This window comes from Ornithorhynchus anatinus, chromosome 2 (genome assembly GCF_004115215.2).
Source record: "Ornithorhynchus anatinus isolate Pmale09 chromosome 2, mOrnAna1.pri.v4, whole genome shotgun sequence".
NCBI lineage: Eukaryota > Metazoa > Chordata > Mammalia > Monotremata > Ornithorhynchidae > Ornithorhynchus > Ornithorhynchus anatinus.
The window spans coordinates 62,866,915-62,885,518 of NC_041729.1; the positions used below are offsets into that span (position 1 = coordinate 62,866,915).

General features: G+C 50.0%; 1 protein-coding gene across 1 annotated transcript; it reads right to left on the minus strand.

Moving 5' to 3' along the window:
- Positions 1-337: 337 nt before the first annotated feature.
- LOC100087175 (zinc finger protein 436-like) lies at positions 338-18,261 on the minus strand. Its single transcript, XM_029056450.2, is given in 9 exon segments — positions 338-543; positions 545-1,959; positions 5,349-5,462; positions 11,269-11,395; positions 11,779-11,870; positions 15,166-15,265; positions 15,925-16,446; positions 17,256-17,327; positions 17,739-18,261. Coding segments are annotated over 7 exon segments (2,307 nt in total). The 5' UTR covers positions 16,261-16,446; positions 17,256-17,327; positions 17,739-18,261; the 3' UTR covers positions 338-420.
- Positions 18,262-18,604: the final 343 nt, after the last annotated feature.

Consider the following 18,604-nt stretch of genomic DNA (forward strand, 5'->3'; position numbering starts at 1 on the left):
ACCCCGGAACATGGTCTGATCTTGACCCTGAGAAGAAGTATTAACAAAGCATTGCCGGAAATTACATCTGGATACATAAGAGTGAGGATGGGTGTTGCGGGAGGGGTGGACACTCCTCTCTCCTGCAAACTTCATGAGGGCTCCTTGCAGGACCCATAAGGTCCCACATTGTCACCCGAGCATTGGGTTAATCTTGCTTCAAATATTGCATTTTAGTTGTCTTGAGAAAGTATGCTGAGTCAGAGAAACTGGTATGAAAATTTAAATGGATTTTTTTTTTTTAAATGGTATTTGCTATGAGCTTACTACGTGTCAAGCACTGTTCGAAGCCCTGGGATAGATACAAGTTGGACACCGTTCCTGTCCCGCATGGGGCTCACGGTCTAAGTAGGAGGGAGAACCCACGGAAAGAACCCAATTCTACATTCTCTGATGTGCCGGAAGATGTGGGTTGTAACCGAAGGCTTTCTGGTACTGACTACATTTGTAGGTTTTCCTGCCAGGGTGAACAATTTGATCAGTGAGGACGAAGTGTTCACTGAAAGGCTTTCTCACAGTCATTACACCTGTAGGGTTTCTCTCCAGTATAGATTCTCCGATGATTAACGGCGGTTGGGCGAACACTGAAGGTTTTACCACATTCGTTACATTTACAGAGTTTTTCCCGAGTATGGATTCTCTGGTGGGTGATGAGGTTTGAACGTTGACTGAAGGCTTTTCCACATTCGTTACATGTGTAGGGCTTTTCTCCGGTGTGGATTCTCTGGTGTTTAATAAGGTCTGAGTGTTGACTGAAGGCTTTTCCACATGCACTGCACCGATAAGGTTTCTCTCCGGTGTGAATTCTGTGATGTTCAATAAGGCTTGAGTGTTGACTGAAGCCTTTCCCACATTCGCTGCACTTGTAGGGCTTCTCTCCAGTGTGAATCCTCTGATGTTTAATAAGGTCCGAGTGCTGATTGAAGGCTTTCCCACATTCATTACACTGATAGCATTTCTCTCCAGTGTGAATTCTCTGATGGCTAATAAGGGAAGAGCGAACGCTGAAAGCTTTTCCACACGTGTTACAATTATAGGGTTTCTCTCCGGTGTGGATTCTCTGATGCGTCTTCAGGTTTGAATGTTGACTGAAGGACTTTCCGCATTCATTACATTTATAGGGCTTCTCTCCGGTGTGGATTCGCTGATGTTTAATAAGGTCCGAGTGTTGACTGAAGGCTTTTCCACAGTCGTTACACTTGTAGAGTTTCTCTCCGGTATGGATTCTCTGATGTTCGATAAGGGTTGAATGTTGACTGAAGGCCTTCCCACATTCGTGACATTTGTAGGGTTTCTCTCCGGTGTGGATTCGCTGATGCTTAACAAGGTCTGAGTGTTGACTGAAGGCTCTCCCGCACTGACTACATTTGTAAGGTTTCTCTCCAGTGTGGATCCTCTGATGTTTAACGAGGTCTGAGTGCCGGCCAAAAGCTCTTCCACAGCCACCACATTTGAAAGGTTTCTCTCCCGTATGAATTCTCTGATGTTCAATTAGGCGGGAGCTCCATCTGAATTCTTTCCCACATTGGCTGCATTTGTAGAGCTTCCCTCTGGTGCGAATTCTCCGATGCTTACTAAGGTCTGAGTACTGACTGACCGTCTTCCCACATTCATGACACGGACAGGCTTTCTCGCCGGTATGGATTCTCTGATGTCCGATAAGACACGGACTCCACTTGAAAGCTTTTTCGCACTCACAGACCCTCTCCTCTCTGGAGGTTTTCCTATGGACTTCTTCGACATTTCTATCCTCAACAGGGAATTCTAACCTATCCCCAAATGCGATAGTTTTTCCACACACAGATGTCATGAGAATGTCCTGCTGGAGACTTACCAATAATGCCCTATGCAAATCTGCTTCTTCACTAATATCCCGTTTCACGGGAATCGGCTCCTCTGCCTCGTTTCCGGTTTTACAATCTAGAATAAAAAGAAATACAGACTTCATCCATCTGGAGTCGCCGGTGGTTGCTGGGATGACCTTCCTTGAGTAATAGCTGCTAGCTTGTCTACCTGGTGGAAGAATGGGTAAGGGAATCCATGTAGAATTTAGTACAGGATCAGGGGAAAAAAAACCCAAGAAGTCAATCCTCCTTGAAGCTTTCTTTCCCCAGCTTTTCCAGTCAATTGTACACTGCCAAGGAAGAAACTCTTGGATTGGGAGTTCCTGCTACTTCATCAGATTTCCCTTAGAATTGAGGGAAAGACACCCTACCGTGTCTGATACGGGCTGGCTAATTTGGGCTAATTTACACCATACAGCCTGAGTCAGATTTGGGTCTACGAATTGGGTACATTAAAGCCCTCAACCTATGACGTCCCCGGAACAGAATACAGTACTTATGAGATCTTCAAATTTATACGCTGCTTCACATTTACCACATCAGATCTGACTTTATGACAACAGGCTCAAACAGTATGAAAAATGAAACTCTGTCTTCACAGCTTTTCAGTTCTCCTGCTTCCCCCACCACCTCCTCTGCCTAACGTCCCCCCTTACGGAGGCACCGAGCCGTGGGATAAAGAGTTGGCAACAGTGAAGGTGTTACTCACAATTTCCCTACAGGGAAGGAGATTCGATTCACAGCAATTCATCGCTGTTGCCCCCCCAAATCCCTCCTTCCCCCACCCATTCCATGCACAACTGCATTGCTTTGTTCTGATTTACGGTCCCTCCCTGGAAACCACATCCACCATTCCCTCACTAGCACGCAGTTCAGGGACCCTACTCCCTACATCCTCTCTTCTTCAGCTGAATGCCCGGCCCCCGGAGAACCAAGAGCACAGACGAGCAAACTGCTGATTTCATCTGCAGAGCTAACACTTGAAGAGCAATGACGAACAGGTTTTTGATGTGTTCAAAGGATGCTTGGAAAATGTGGATACTGACACCCCGCTCCCCAATTCCTAAAGAAAAGCAACTAGGAATAAAGCTCTCTCAGCCAACTGAATCCCCCCATGAACCCAGTTTATGCTGAAAAAAAGGAGGCGGGCTTCTCTCCATATTTTAGATCCTTTGACGGGAAAAGTAACGCCCATTGTGTAGTGCAGTTCAGAGTCCTTAGATGGATTTTTTTGGGTGGTTTTTTGCAGTTGGACCTATTTGAGCTGGCTACACATATGACACTCCTGGCTGTGATGGCGGGTCCCAGTCCTGTCCTTAAGCCTACCGTCTGTTGACTCTTTGGTAGCCAACAGCCACAGGCCTGCCTCTTCAGAGGCTGGCTGGTCTCGTGACCCGACGTCGGAAAGCCTGGACGTCTGGGAGTTGTGGGATAAATTTTCTAGTGCTTTCCCTCTGGCCTGCAAGCTTGGTGTTCATTCATTCATTCAATAGTATTTATTGAGCGCTTACTCTGTGCAGAGCACTCTACTAAGCGCTTGGAATGTACAATTAGGCAACAGATAGAGACAATCCCTGCCCGTTGACGGGCTCACAGTCTAATCGGTAGCACATACCTGCCGGCTCTGCTGCACTGTACTCTCCCAAGAGTTTAGTACAGTGTTTTGCACACAGTGAGTGCTCAGTAAATACCAGTGATTGACCGATTAAGTGCAGATGCCACTGGATGCGAACAGTAGTCGTGGTTTCACCTCATTCATTCAGGTTTCTCTGTTCGATCCCCTGCAAACACCGAAGGACTACTGTACCGTACTATATTTCTTTTAACTTTCCGCATGATTTTATGTCAATGGAATTGCCATTTATAATATAAAATACACTAATGTAACTACTTTACTTTTTGATTGAGGACACAATTCTGGGTAATGTCAGTAAAAATAGGTAACCAATCTTAGTTCAGGAATGTAGAGTCTATTTCTAGCATTTTTCAATATGGACAAATTGGCTTCAAAATACGTATAGGCTTAAGACGTAGTTTTCTGGAAGGAAGTGTCATATATCCAAGGACTGCCAGTATTAAATCAGAGGGTTTTAGTCCAGTTTATTTCCCTCTACAGGGGTGTGTGTGTGTGTAGTGGCGGGGAGGGAAGGAAGAGGGCAAAGGAAGGGGTCAATTAACAATAGATTTAAAAAAAATCTTATTTGTTAAGCATTTACAATGTACCGGACACTGTACTAAGCATTGGGGTAGATATAAGCTAACCAGATTGGATCCAGTCCATGTCTCACATGGGGCTCACAGACTTAATCTCCATTTTACAGATGAGCTAACAGGCACAGAGAAATTAAATGAAAGCAGACAAATGGCAGATCCAGGATTAAAATCCAGGTCCTTCTGACTCCCGGGTCCGTGCCCCATCCACTATGCCACGCTGACGCTGCAAGAATGAAAGCGGTTGGCATCCGGAAGTTTGGGGAAGGACTGAAAAGATGCAGAAGGGTCGGAGACTGGTCAGCTAAGGCTGTGCTCAACCCAAGTACATCTAAGCTCTCTACCATTTGCCAATTGACGAGGTGAAGGGAAAGGCAGGTTTGAGAGTTTCTGGCAGTGTGTCCTCTCTATCGCCTCTCGGCTGTTTACCGTACCGTTTCCTGATAAACCTGTAGGAGACTGGGGCTGTAGAATTCCAAAGATTGACCGTGGGTCCTGGGCAGATCGGCTCTGATAATCCCAGAGTCTACACACCACGAACAGATGGCTCTCTCGTCCGGCCGCCGTATTTGTGCGAGGCAGCAGATGGTGGCGTTGTGAGTGACCGAGCCGTCGCCCCCTCCGCCCGGTGCCCTCGGGTGGTTTATCCAATATGGGGTTTGAAGCGGGCCCTGCCTAGGAAGCCAGCAGCAGCGTTAAGTTTAAAGCATCAGATCCAGCTCGGAGGTGGTGGCTTGGAGACAAGGTGAGGGCAAGTTGACCGTGGGTTATGCAAGACTGGGGTCTCCTATGGGAAGTCTGTGACGGATGGGGTTGGATAATGGAGCGAGGATCCCGAAGCAAGTAGATTGGGGTGTCCTCTCCATTGGGGCGACGGGGCAGATTAGCCTTACAGCTCTGGGAGCTGGGCTCCAACCCTCACTCGTCCCAGGCCTTGGAAAAGACCCGAGAGCTTCCGAGAAGGACCGAGAAGACTCCAGATGATGGTCTTCTGGCCTATGAAGCTCTTTGAAGCCTGCCTGACGCTTCCATTTGGTCCCCACTAAAATCCCCGCCTCCCTTTCGCCCCTGCATTCCAAAAAGAAAGCTGGTACTCACGGACAGTCAGGAGGGAGGCACGATAAGAAGCAAGCTTGGAAAGAGTGGCGAGCGGGGCTGGGAATGGCGGGGCAAAAAGCGGAAAGCTAGGAGGGTGAGCACTTAGGTCACTGGTCAGGAGTTTCGGCTCTCCCTCTCTTTCTCACTCTCACTCACCTGTGCAGGTGTCTCTGGGGGGCTCTCTTTCCTCAGCTTCTGGCAGACCAAGGCCCAGCAGGTCTTTCCTTTCCTCCATCTGGGAGATCACATCAAGTTTGGGAATGGGAAATCCTATTCGTAAGGGAAAGAAAATGGTACACGATGGTTTGGACCGGTCATCCAGATATCTCTCAGAGCTCAGTTCCGGCTCCTGTGTCTTCGGTAGCTGGTGGGACAAGGCAGGAGATGTCCAAAGAGGGCGGGTAGAAGGCTCAGAAGAAGAGTCGTGGCACTCTGCAGCATGATCAAAAATTTGTTACTGGGCGAGTTGGGGAAGACTCCGGGAATGGAAATTTTAGCCAAAGAAATCAATTAGCCTGTCTGCCCTCCCACTTCTTCATGAGAGGCATATTCATTCATTCATTCATTCAATAGTATTTATTGAGCGCTTACTATGTGCAGAGCACTGTTCTAAGCACTTATATATTGGGATCAGAGACCTGCATACTCAAAGGGACTGGAAACAAAAATGTGGGTTGGGAGGGGCAGAGATGGTGGAAATGGGTAGGCAGGGGAATGCACGAATGATGCGCAGTGCAAGTCAACCCATTAATCCATCAATAGGATTTATTGAGCGCTTAATGTGCGTAGAGCACTGTATTAAGCACTTGGGAGAGTACAATACAACAGAGGTGGTAGACACGCTCCCTGCCGATCTGTACATTCCAAGCGCTTAGTACAGTGCTCTGCACATAGTAAGCGCTCAATAAATACTATTGAATGAATGAATGAACAACCTTACAGTCTAAAGGGGGAGATGGTATCATAAATAAATAATTTATAATTTACAGATATGTACATAACCGTGCTGTGGGGCCGAGGATGGGGCGAATATCAAAGGCCCAAAGGTCACAGATCCAAATGCATAAACGACGCAGAAGGGAAAGACGGGGAAAAGAGGGCTCAATCAGGAAAGGGCTCTTGAAGGAGATGTGATTTGAAGGGGTCAATGTGCCCTTCCCTCTTTTCCCTCTTTCCCCCGCTCTGTTCTCCTATTACAACTCATCTTGCCCACTTTACTCCACTAATGCCAACCTTCTGTCAGTACAGAACCAGCTCCCCTTCTGTGAGGATCCTTAGACCTTCACCGGTAATGACGGCTTTTTGTTAACGATGGCATTTGTTAAGCACTTACTATGTGCCAGGCACCGTTCTGAGCACTAGGGTAAATACAAGATGATAATAATGGCATTTGTTGAGCACTTACTATGTGCCAAGCACTGTTCTAAGCACTGGGGAAGATACAAGGTAATCAGGTTGTCTCACGTGGGGATCACAGTCTTAACCCCCCCCAGATGAGGTAACTGAGGCACAGAGAAGTTAAGTGACTTACCCAAAGTCATACAGTTGACAAGTGACGGAGCCGGGATTGGAACCCACGACCTCTGACTCTCAAGTCCGTGCTCTTTCCGCTGAGCCAGAGTCGGGTTGGACACAGTCCCTGTCCCATATAGGGCTCACAGTCTTCGTCCCCATTTTACAGATGAGGGAACTGAGGCCCAGGGAAGCCAAGTGATTTTACCCAAGGTCTCACAAAAGACAACTGGTGGAACCGGGATTAGAACCCCAGTCTATCTGACTTCCAGGCCCACGCTCTACCCACTAGTCTTGCTGCTTCGATAAGCAGAGCCCCACACCTACTCCAGACTCCCAAGGCACTATCACAGACCACGCCAAACTTGCAAAAAGAAGATTCCGAACCTCTCCTGACCCACAATTTGGGTGTGTCTGCCCATGATTTGTTTCAGGTTGTGTGGCTTCGGGGGAGTGGGACGTTCATTGGTGAACGCCAGGGTGATGTGGGGATGGTTTAGGTACTAGATACCGTACCGTACCAATCAGGATCGTGCAATGAAGTACGGCAAACGTCAGGGCAGACACTGCAACTGTAGCCCAGCTGAGATTTTGAAAAGGTTTTTTTTTTTTTAAACCCAATTGGCTATCGCATGAACTACTAGGCTAGTAAGGCCTAACCAACCACCAGACACAACTATCCAGGAACTGACTGCTGCTAGGAATCAGTTACCAGGCCTAAATTAATTAGAAATTGTAATCGGAGTAGAATGACACTAATTACATCATTTTTGAGCTGTTCAAATTGGGGAGTGGGGAGACGGCCCACACGTGGCCCACACATGGATGGATTTCCGGTTAGGCGACCCTATATAAGAAGCAGCGTGGTCTAACGGAGAGAGTACGGGTCTGGGAGTCGGAGGACCTGGGTTCTAATCCCGGCTCTGCTGAGTTCTGTGTGACCTTGGGCAAGTCACTTCACTTTTCTGTGCCTCAGTTTCCTCAAGTGTAAAATGGGGTTTAAATACCTGGCCTCTCCACCTACTTAGACTGAGCCCCCCCATGCAGGACGGGGGCTGTGTCTGACCTTTTTCATTTATACCTATCCCAGAGCTTAGAACAACGATTGACACCCAGTGAGCGCTAAACAAATACCATAAAAACAAACGCTCTTCAGCCATCATGGCTGATCCTGCCCTAGAGCCAGATCTTGATCTCCTTGGAGCCAACTGAGGCTCGAGTGAGCCCTGGCCCCATCCTAAGGGCCACCCGTCCACCTGTGGATGCGGCATGGCATGTCCAGACGGTGGCCGCACAGCTCTCGGCCCCCGCGTCTACCACGGGTGCACTCAGACAACAGTTTCTGAGGGCAAGGCCAACTCCTGCCCAGTCAGCCACGGCCCCCTCCTCTCACACTCCTTACACCTTCAGGCTGTAGCTGCTAAGAGAATTGGGGAGGGAAGGTGAGGAGTTCGATCTGGGACTTATCTTAAGGTGCCGGTGCCATATCCATGTAGAAATGACCTGGAAGCAGGAGGGAATGGAAGACTGCAGAGAAGGAAAGAGGTCAGGGCTAGTGAGGTAAAACTGGGAGTCATTCACGTTTTGAGGAGATAGTTGAAGCCACGGGAGTGGATGAGTGGGTGAGTGGAGACTGCGGAGAGACAAAGAGTCACAGGACTGAGTCTTGAGGGACAGAAGTGTCTGCAGGAGAGACGGAGTGGGCTCGGCCGGAGGAGAAAGGAGAGAATCAGGAGAGAAGTGCGTTTCTAAAAGCAAGGTTGGAGAGCGATTCTAGAAGCTGACAGTATCTTTAACAGCAATCGGCACACTGATAAAAAAAAAAATACAAAACCAATCTATGGTATCTAATAAGGACAAGTTAAGCATTAGTCATTAGTCTCACTGGCATTCTGACTGGATTGTAATTCCAACCTGCGGGATCCCATGTTTAGGGTTTGCGGATGGGACTAGAGTTGCGCTGTCTTTGGGACTGGAGACTCTCCGCCTCTTCCTTGAAGAATATCACCTGATAGGAACTGTACCGCTCTATTTTCACCAAGGCCCCTCGCCACTTGAATCTTGTACTTCCCTCTTCTCTGTGTTTGTTGACGGCTTACTTTACACAGAGCGCTGCGCTAACTGCTGGGGAAAGTATTAGGGTACTTTAGATCAGTCTCTCAGAGGACTGACGACAGATGTACTGGGACAGAACTGAACAAAATACAAGAACAATAATTGAACAAATTGCGACATAAAACATAAAGAACTGAAAACCCTGCAGTATATTATAGCTAGGGCATGTCCTGTTCCTTAATTAACATCCTCAGTTTCTCCTTGTCGTTTTTCCCACCTCCTTTGTTCCCATCCTTCCTCCTACCTGGACCGCCCTCCTTCCCTTCACATCTGCCCATTCCCAGCTCTCCTGATCTTGCCAGCCTTCTTCCGGGAGGTTTATCTTTATGAATTTTTCTTCTCCCCAGGTTATCTTCCTTTTCAACTCCCACGTTGGCACTTCTGGGTTATCTGTGCTCCTTCGTCTTCACAAGCCGTTGTTGCACTTTGGTATGAATGGATACTTTGGATAACCCCATTAAAGCACTCACTCATCCACTTTTCCTTAGCGCAGGGATTGGCAACCTTTTTGGGCCAAGCAGTCAGACAAAATTACATCCCAGAGCACCCCGAAACCACCACGGTTGCTGTCTGGGTAGCTCTCTCTTGACACCCTGTCCCTCCGCCTTCCAGCCTGGTCCCTGGTCTGTCCCACCTCCCACGGCTGCCCTTCCTCTGTGCTGCTCGCTGCCCCCAGAGAATACAACAGAGTGTGTCTGGGTGGGGAGCGGAGTGGAAGGAAAGTGAGAGAGGGGGAGGAAGGCTGGGGAAGGGAGGGTGGAAGCTCCATCCTGAACATGGACAGAAAGCAGGTGCTTTCCTGGGCCGAGTCCCAGGGGGCGGGCAGGGCGAGGAGAGGGGGCCGCAGCTGACTGACCAGGAGTCGGCCTTGATCTTGAAAACTGCCATCTGGCAGATGGAGGGACAGAGAGAGATGTGGCCAGCTGCTCCCCGTGAGATCCTGGAGGGCAGGGACCATGTTTATTAACTAACCTATACTCTCCCAGGTGCTTAGTACAGAGTACATGCTCAATATATACTCTCGATTGATATCTGCTGTTTCCAACCTCGGTCTGCTTGTCATTAATAAGAAATAAAACCTCCTCGGGGCATATACCTGTACAAATAGTCAACAGTCTTTGAAGAGCCCCGGCTAGAATGATTAGAGGGTGAACAATACATATAGAGAAGCAGCGTGGCTCAGTGGAAAGGGCACGGGCTTGGGAGTCAGAGGTCATGGGTTCGAATCCCGGCTCTGCCGCTCGTCAGCTGTGTGAAGGTGGGCAAGTCACTTAACTTCTCTCTGCCTCAGTTACCTCATCTGTAAAATGGGGATTAAGACTGTGAGCCTCACATGGGACAACCTGATTACCCTGTATCTCCCCCAGTGCTTAGAACAGTGCTCTGCACACAGTAAGCGCTTAACAAATACCAACATTATTATATAATGCCAATTCGAGCCCTTGAGCCCAATCCATCAACCAATGAATCGACAGTACTTACTGAGCACTTACTGTGTGCAGAGTACTAAGCGCTTGGAAAAGTAAGATATAACTAAGCTGGTAGTCATGTTCCTTGCTTACAATGAGCTTACAGTCTAGAGGGGGAGACAGACATGAATATAAATAAAAAATATACAGAAGGTACATAAATGCTGTGGAAATGAGGGTGGGGCGATTACCAAATGCCCAAAGAGTACAGATGCAAGGATACAGGTAAATGTAAGTAAATCAATAACGGATACGTACATCAGCGCTATGGGGCTGAGGGAGGGGAGAATATAGGGTGCAAATCTAGGCGCAAGGATGATGGAGAAATGTTGTGGGAGAAGAAGCTTAGTTGGGCAAGGGCTCTTGAAGGAGATGTAATTTTAATAAGGCCCTCAAGGAGTGAACGTCTCTTGGAAATGAAGAGGGAGGGCATTTCAGGCCAGAGAAAAGGCGTGGGAGGGAGGCTGGCAGCAAGATGAGACAAAATTGAGGTACAGTGAATAGGCTGGCATTAGAGGAACAGAGTGCGTGGGCTGGGTTGTAGAAGGAAATGAGGAGGTAATGTAGGATGGGTGACTTTTGAGGGGGCAATTTTGGTGGAGTTAGCCCAGAAGCCTAATCCTCTCCAGAACCCACCCTGCCAAACGCCCTCTGGGTGACGACCATGGTTAGAATGCTCTCCAGTGAACTATTCAACTGCACTCATTATTCAAATGCATTCACTATTTTGTTCAGCTCATCTCCTGTGGAGCCCAACTTTCTGTGGTTTGGAAGGGAGGGATGGTAGCCAGGCTCTCTCCCGGCGTATCTTCTCCAAACCAGATAGGAGCCCGTCTCAGACCGGGGTTAGGGTTGATGATGATGTAGGGGAGAGGGCGGTCTCTGTGGTATCCCGGCTACTCCTGCAACCTCTGTTCCACAAGCCGTTACAACGGATGAAACGAAGCCCTTCTCTGACCCCTGGAAGGCAGAGGACTTACCCAGGGAGGCGAGGTTCCCATAATTCTCCAGCATCACGTCCCAGTACAAACTGCGCTGAGAAGGGTCCAGATGCTCCCACTCCTCCCGGGTGAAGGACACGGCCACGTCGCTGAATGTCACCAGGCCCTGAAATGCCGTGAGGTCCCCAATCAGAACCCGTTGCCCAAAGAACCAAAGACCCACCCTTCAGACCCACGGTGAGGGACGTATTTGGTTGCATCAGGGCTGGGTCAACAGAAACGGTAACTTCAGAGGCTACGAATGTTGGGAGCTGGTGTGTTAGATGTAGCGAGAGAGAGAAACCGAGGCGATGGAGGAGAGAGACCGTGGCTGCTCAGCTACGTGAACACGGAGCGAATCAGAACAGGTCTAGCCCCGGGTGGAGGAGATGAGACGAGTTTCCCGGGTGGGCGTGTGCCGAAAGAGCTTCAGGCTGAAGGAAAGAGCCAAGCCCACACTTGGGCAGAAACAAGAGGAAGACAGGAAGGCTCAGAGGAACCACAACTCACCTGAATCCTGGTTTTCTGATGCTCAACTGCCACTTCCTGCTCTCCTGGGCTTCCCTCTTGGAGAAGGGCAGGGCTCGGTGGAACAGACGAAACTAAGGGATGGGAAAAGGGCACCGAGTGAGACCAGGGCCACCATCCCAATGGAACTGCCCACGCCCTCAGGATGGGCCTAATTCTAGGTGGCAAAAGGACAGCCAAGAGGCTCGAGGCAGGGAGAAATAGGGAGTCAGAGAAAGGGAGAATAACAACCGTGGTATGTGCTAAGCACTTACTATGTGCTAAGCACTGGGGTGGACACCAGCCCCCGCCTACATGAGACTCACAGTCTTAGTAGGGGAGAGAAGCAGCACGGCCTAGTGGACAGAGCACGGTCCCGGGAGTTCTAATCCCAGCTCCACCACTTACCTGCTGTGAGACCTTGAACGAATCACTTAACTTGGCTGAGCCTCGCTTTCCTCATCTGTAAAATGGGGATTTTAAAACTCCCCTTCTCACCCCTGGGAAAGCCCTCTTTGAGGAAAAGTCCAGGAAGGCAGGATGCAGGACGATCTAGGAGGCATCGTCCGTCCCCGGAAGAGACAGTGAGGAGGTTACGAACCCCTGGCCTTAGGACTGTGACCCCAGAGGAAGGCCAGGATTGTCCGGACTAAGTGACAAAAGATGCAGCAGGGTGTGAAGGCCGGGCTGCCTGTGTTCTTCAAAGACTTTTTCATCAAGAAAAAGTACAAACGTTTCGGTGTTCGCATGACTTCTCTGGCTCCGTTTACACCACTTCTGAAGAGTCAACATGGCTCTAGTCTCATCAGAGACCAGGAGGGAGTCCTGATGAGATAGCAAGAACGTTTCCGGTGTCTCCTCAACGCTGCTTCTAGTCCCGAGGAGGAGCCCCTGCGAACGTACAAAACCTTCTCCGGCAGGCAAAGACATGGCACTCATTCCAGGATGTCACCACAGCAATCAGGGCCGTGAAAACACGGAAAAGCTCCTAGATCCAATGGCTTTCCTGCCAAGATCTACAAACACAATCAAGCAATCGTATTTATTGAGCATTTACTGCGTGCAGAGTACTTTCCTAAGCGCTTGAAAGGGTACAGTATAACAGAGTTGAGAGACACGTTCCCTGCCCTCAACAAACCTACATTCTAGAGGGGGAGACAGATATTAATACGAATACCTGAAGTACGGACATGTACGTAAGTGCTGTGGGGCTGAGAAAGGGGTGAATAAGGGAGCAGATCGAAGTCCACGGCTGACGCAAAAGGGATCAGGAGAGGAAAGGAGAGCTTAGTTGGAGAAGGCCTGTTGGAGGAAACATGACTTCAATAAGGCTTTGATGTGGGGAGAGCGATCGTCTGCTGGATATGAAGAAGGAGAGCGTTGCAGATCAGTCAAGGGCGAGGGGTCGGCGGCAAGATTGACGACATCGAGGTACAGCGATCAGGTGGGCATCAGAGTAGGGAAGCGTCCGGGCCGGGTTGCAGTTAAGACAGTAGCGAGGTGAGGAAAGAAGGGGCAAGGTGACTGAGTGCGTTAAAGCTGATGGTAAGAAGTTTCTGTTTTATAAGGAAGTAGATGGGCAACCACTGGGGGTTCCTGAGGAGTGGGGAAACATGGACTGAATGTTTTTGTAGAAAATTGATTCGGGCAGCAGAGTGAAGCATGGACTGGAGTGGAGAGAGACAGGAGGCGGGGAGGCACGCAAAGAGATCGATGCGGTGATCAAGGCAAGCTAGGATGTGTTTGGATCAACATAATAACAATAATAAAGTTGGTATTTGTTAAGCGCTGACTACGTGCAGAGCACTGTTCTAAGCGCTGGGGTAGATACAGGGTAATCAGGTTGTCCCACGTGAGGCTCACAGTCTCAATCCCCATTTTACAGATGAGGTAACTGAGGCCCAGAGAAGTTAAGTGACTTGCCCACAGTCACACAGCTGACAAGTGGCAGAGCCGGGAGTCGAACCCATGACCTCTGACTCCCAAGCCCGGGCTCTTTCCACTGAGCCATGCTGCTCCTCTTAGATAAGTTAAGTGACCTGCCCAAGGTCACATAACAGGCATGTGGTGAAGCCAGGAATAGAACCCAGGTCCTCTGGCTTCCAGGCCAGTGCTTTATCCACTAGGCCAGGCTACTTCTCCCAACTTTGCTAAATTGGCCAGGCGATAAGGGCTGGATGACAAATCTAAGGAAAATTAAGGTGAAAGATCAGCCTGCCCCAGGTAAGCCATACACGCAACCAAAGTCGTATATTGGCAACACGACGTCGGAGAATTCTGTTATCTCGGCAGCATACGCACAATTGATGAAACAATAAGCCAGAGGCAGAACAATGAATGAATGAAGGCCAACCCATCCTTTGGGACAGTGTCAGACAGAGGGGACAGTGCGGCATTAGGTTCCAGACCAAACTTAAGGTCTACAGAGCCAAGCCTCTGTACAGCTGGGAGACCGCATGCCTCCCCCACCCCGGGCCACGACCAGCTCCTCGAGCGGTTCCTTCAGCGTCGTTTATGGGCCGTACTCGACTCGGAACGGCAATACGGGATCACAAGCTGTTGGAATGACGCGTCGCTCTCCTAGCATTAAAGCTCTGCTTGCTTCGACACAGCTCGGCTGTGCGGCACCTGAGGAGAATGAGATCCAAACAGCTGCTGTCCAGCAAGCTGAAACTGGGCAGCTGAAAGCAAGGCCACGGGAAATGTTTTTAGGACCTAATAAAACAGAGCCTCGGGCAGTGCCGCACCCTAGTTGAAAACTGGGAATCAGTTGTTGTGGACAGACCAGCACTGGCCTACTTGTTAGCAGGAAGAAAGGGGTATCGTGGAAACTGCGCCAAGCGTTGTGCTAAGCGGTGGACTAGCTACGATACCATAAGATGAGACCCAGTCTCTGTCCTACTCAAGGTCTTTATGAGCAGACGCTTCAAAAGAGAGGCAAGAAGACAAAAGCAAAACCACTGCCAAAGTCAATAATTGACAACACGACAAAGGATGGACATTTTGTAAGCATAACATGGCTGGAACTATCGGTCCCACTTGGGCATTTTCAGCCACACACCCACTCACAGGGGACTTTCATAACAATAATAATGACATTTGTTAAGGGCTTACTGTGTGTCAAGCCCTGTTCTAGGCACCGCGGTATACGCAGGTCTATCCGGTTGACGGCAGTCCCTTTCCTTCAGGGGGGTGCCGACGGCAATCTCTTCAAATACGAAAGACAAATATATACGTATATTATACAAAAAACGGGTGAGTTGGAGTGACTGGAAATGGCAGGGGGGACAAGCTGCTGGCTCAGTGTGACGGGTGACAGACTATACGCACACACAGTGTGCGGTGGTCATCATGGAGGCGGAGTGGCCACTAAGAACCGAAAACGCTTACCTTTTGGAGAGGAGTTGACATGAAGAATAGGAAGTACCTCTTCTGCTGGGGGTACTGCATCCTTCGGAAGCACTTTCTGTCCAGGGGTACGGTCCGGGACCTGGGGCCAGTGAAGACAAATGGCACAGAGGGGTGGCTCTGGAATAAAACTGAAGATCTCAAAGGGAACATCACGTCAAACCATCCCCAACAGCAGAAGAGCAAAAGGAAGAACAAGAGAGTCCCTCATTTCCAAGAGCGATGGGCTACAGGACATAGGCTGGGGTGGGGAGGGGCAGAAGGAGGACTGTCAGGAAGAATTGGAAACACAAATCAAGGCACCTGTCCCTCAAACCCCCCTCACCATGTCCCTTGCTCCCACTCACTCACCCAACTACTTCCTCTCAGGGTCCTTACTGACTCTAACCCAGCGACGATAACCCGAAGGGCTCCGCCGCAGTCAAACCGAGGACCGTGGAGGGAGACCCGGAGAGGACGAAGAGGAAACCTGGCGATCCTAAGCCCCTCGCTGGGAGAGGGGTCACTCTTCCCTGCGCACGAGGGGAAAACAGCACAGCCCTGGCCCGACACGCTGCAGCCGGAGAACGTCTCCAGCGATTATTGCAGTTGGGGCCCGGCTACAGCCCCAAGACGAGAGGAACCGGAGGGGCCACCAGAGGAACAACGTATCCAATTAACCCTCCCCGACCTCGGCTGAACTCCTAACGTCACACACAAACCTCGCCTCCCTCCCCACGTGAGTCTGTCGTCCCCTCTCACCCGCTGCTCTGGTCCGTCCGGCTCTCTCGGCACACCCTCCGTCGGGCACCCCGGCTCTCCTCCGCCCTCCGCTCGCAGGTTGGTCAGGATCTGCTCTTCCTTCTCTGGCCTCAGCCACTGCCAGCAGAGCTCCCGGAGCTGGTTCAAAGCATCGCTGGGTCCGGACGCCCCGCGGGCGCAGAACCGCCGGAAGCGCTGGTAGATCTCCCCACGCCCGCTAGATTCGGTCCCCTGGGCCCAGTTCTCCTTCGTCGTCACCGCAGGCAGCCCTCCCTGCTCTTTGGAGGCTGGGAAGTGGGGCTCCAGGCCTGCTGCCAACCTCAGTTCGGTAGTCATCGTCCCCAGTTGGCAGATGAGAGTCACTCCAGCTTGGGGCACCGTGTGGGCTGCTCTGGGGCTGCAGATCAATGTCTCTTTGCCCTTGGTCCCGGGATAGTCCCCCTTGACTTTCGCTTCAAAACCGCCGTGGGGAGAGTGTCACCTCAATCCATCGGTGGTATTCATTGAGCACTGTACTAAGAACTTGGGAGAATACAGAATTAGAAATCCTAGAGAAGGCAAAGACCCCTCACACGTATGCTTCACTGGGGGCCGTTTTATCTGTTACGAGTGAAGCAGACCCAGAGGAAGAACTCTATAGCCCGGGACACAATTCTGACCCCGCAGAAAGAAGGGTCATTCAGGGAAACGTCCTTGGGCTCGGGGAGGAAGAATTAGGGCACGGGGTCAGGACCCTAAATATAGTGGCTGGTGGCAGGGCTCATCTCTGACTGGAATTAAGGTGGCTTCCTCCTCTCCTTGGAGACGCCGCAGGCAAGAGCGGGTCCCCAGCTAACAAACCAATTCAGATCCATTCGCGTCCAGCCTTTATTCGTTCTCATCCCGGTTCAGAGCGGTCTAGCCTGTCCTACCTCAGCCCAAGAACCAGTCTCCCCTGGGGTCCAGGGGATCGACCGATAGTATTTACTGAGCGCTGGCTACGTGCAGAGCACTGTTCTAAGCGCTTGGGAGAGTACAACACAAATAGCAGACACGTTCCCTGCCCATAATGAGCTTACAGTCTAGAGGATGAAAGGAAAGGGTGAGTAGGGAGGCAAACCGGGCACCAACGGTAGAACTTCCCAGCTCCCAACCCCCTTGTGGCTCACTCGGGCCCACCGGGCCCCGATCTTTTCTCCAGCCAGTGAGCTCCTTGAGATGGGGGACTGGTATCTATTCTCCCGAGTGTACTCTCCCAAGTGCTTACTACAGTGCTCGGCATGCGGTAGGCACCCAATTAAATACTCTGGATCGACGGATTAGATCCCTACCAGGGAGCCCAGAATACTTACTGACGTGGGCCAAGTAAACGGAAGGATCCCTCGGGGAAACACATACGGTGGTGTTCTGTTTGCTGGGCAAATCTATCAGGGAGTCAAGATAGCAGAAATTTATTCAGCATGGCTGGTTGACAGGGGCCACCTTGACCCGAGCACATATTCATTTTTCTCTCCATGGATTCACCACGTATCCATCTTTACGCCCTGCGGTTTTGCTAATTAGTCCCTTTAGTTTCAGACTGCTCGGGTGCTTATTTTCTTCCCCCGGACTCTTCTCTTTCCTTCCACACTAATAGACTCCTTGGTCACAGAGATTTGGAGTCATCACCGTGTCCCTGTGGTCAGCGGTAGTCGTGTACTTAGGTGACCCAGCAGTCCGCTGGGGCGAGCCCACGGGCAGTTCAACTAAACACATTTCACTCCCCTGGTATGGGCTGTTTAGCCGATTCCTGCGGGTTATCTGGCTCAGCCCTCCCTGCTGACCCGCTAACCTACCTTCATATTCCAACTCGGGGCCCCAGAACTCCCTCTCCCACAGTGAATTTTTCTGGAGCAACCTTGTTTTCAACCTTGCTTCCACAACCTGATGGCAATTAAGGTAACATAACCTGTGAAGTGTTCTTTGGGCTGAAAGACACGTGACTATTAAATGATGAACGTGAGGTTTTGGTAATGATAAAAAAAAAACGGTCTCGAAACTGAGAGAGACATGGGAAGCAAAAGAAATGGAACTCCGATGGCAGAAAAGATGGCCAATCAAAGGTGAAGGAGAAAATAATCAAAGATATAGGCTGATTAAAAGGTAAGAGAGAAATATGCCAGTCGGACAAGGGAAAGAGAGAAGGAGGAGGAGGCTGGGCACGCGAGCCAAGGAAAAATGACCCTTAGGGGGTAGAACGAACCACAGGAGATTCAGAAGAAAGCAAGGGGTGGATAGGCATCTTCCTAATGCTGGATTTTTACTTATTTTTAATAGTATTTGTTAAGTGCTTACTATGTGCCAGGCACTCTACTAAGTACTGGGGTCTCGCAAAGCATTCACCGTCTTAATCCCCATTTTACAGTTGAGGTCTGCTATGAAAAGCCCGGAAAAAATAATTTTATGTTCCGATGTATAACAATTGCCACAAAAATACAAACTGTCAACTTTAGGGTGCTTCTGGTGACAATGTATGGACCCGAAAGCCGGAGGGGGGGAGAAAAAAAGGATAGAAGGAGCATTGATTGTTTTGAAATGGGGCTGTGGGCTACCGGAAAACCAAACGAATGGGGCAAATTTTGGAGAACGCGGTCTCTGGCAGGCCAAATGACGACTTAGATTAGCCGATTTGGGACCCATCATCGGGAGGATTCATTCTCTG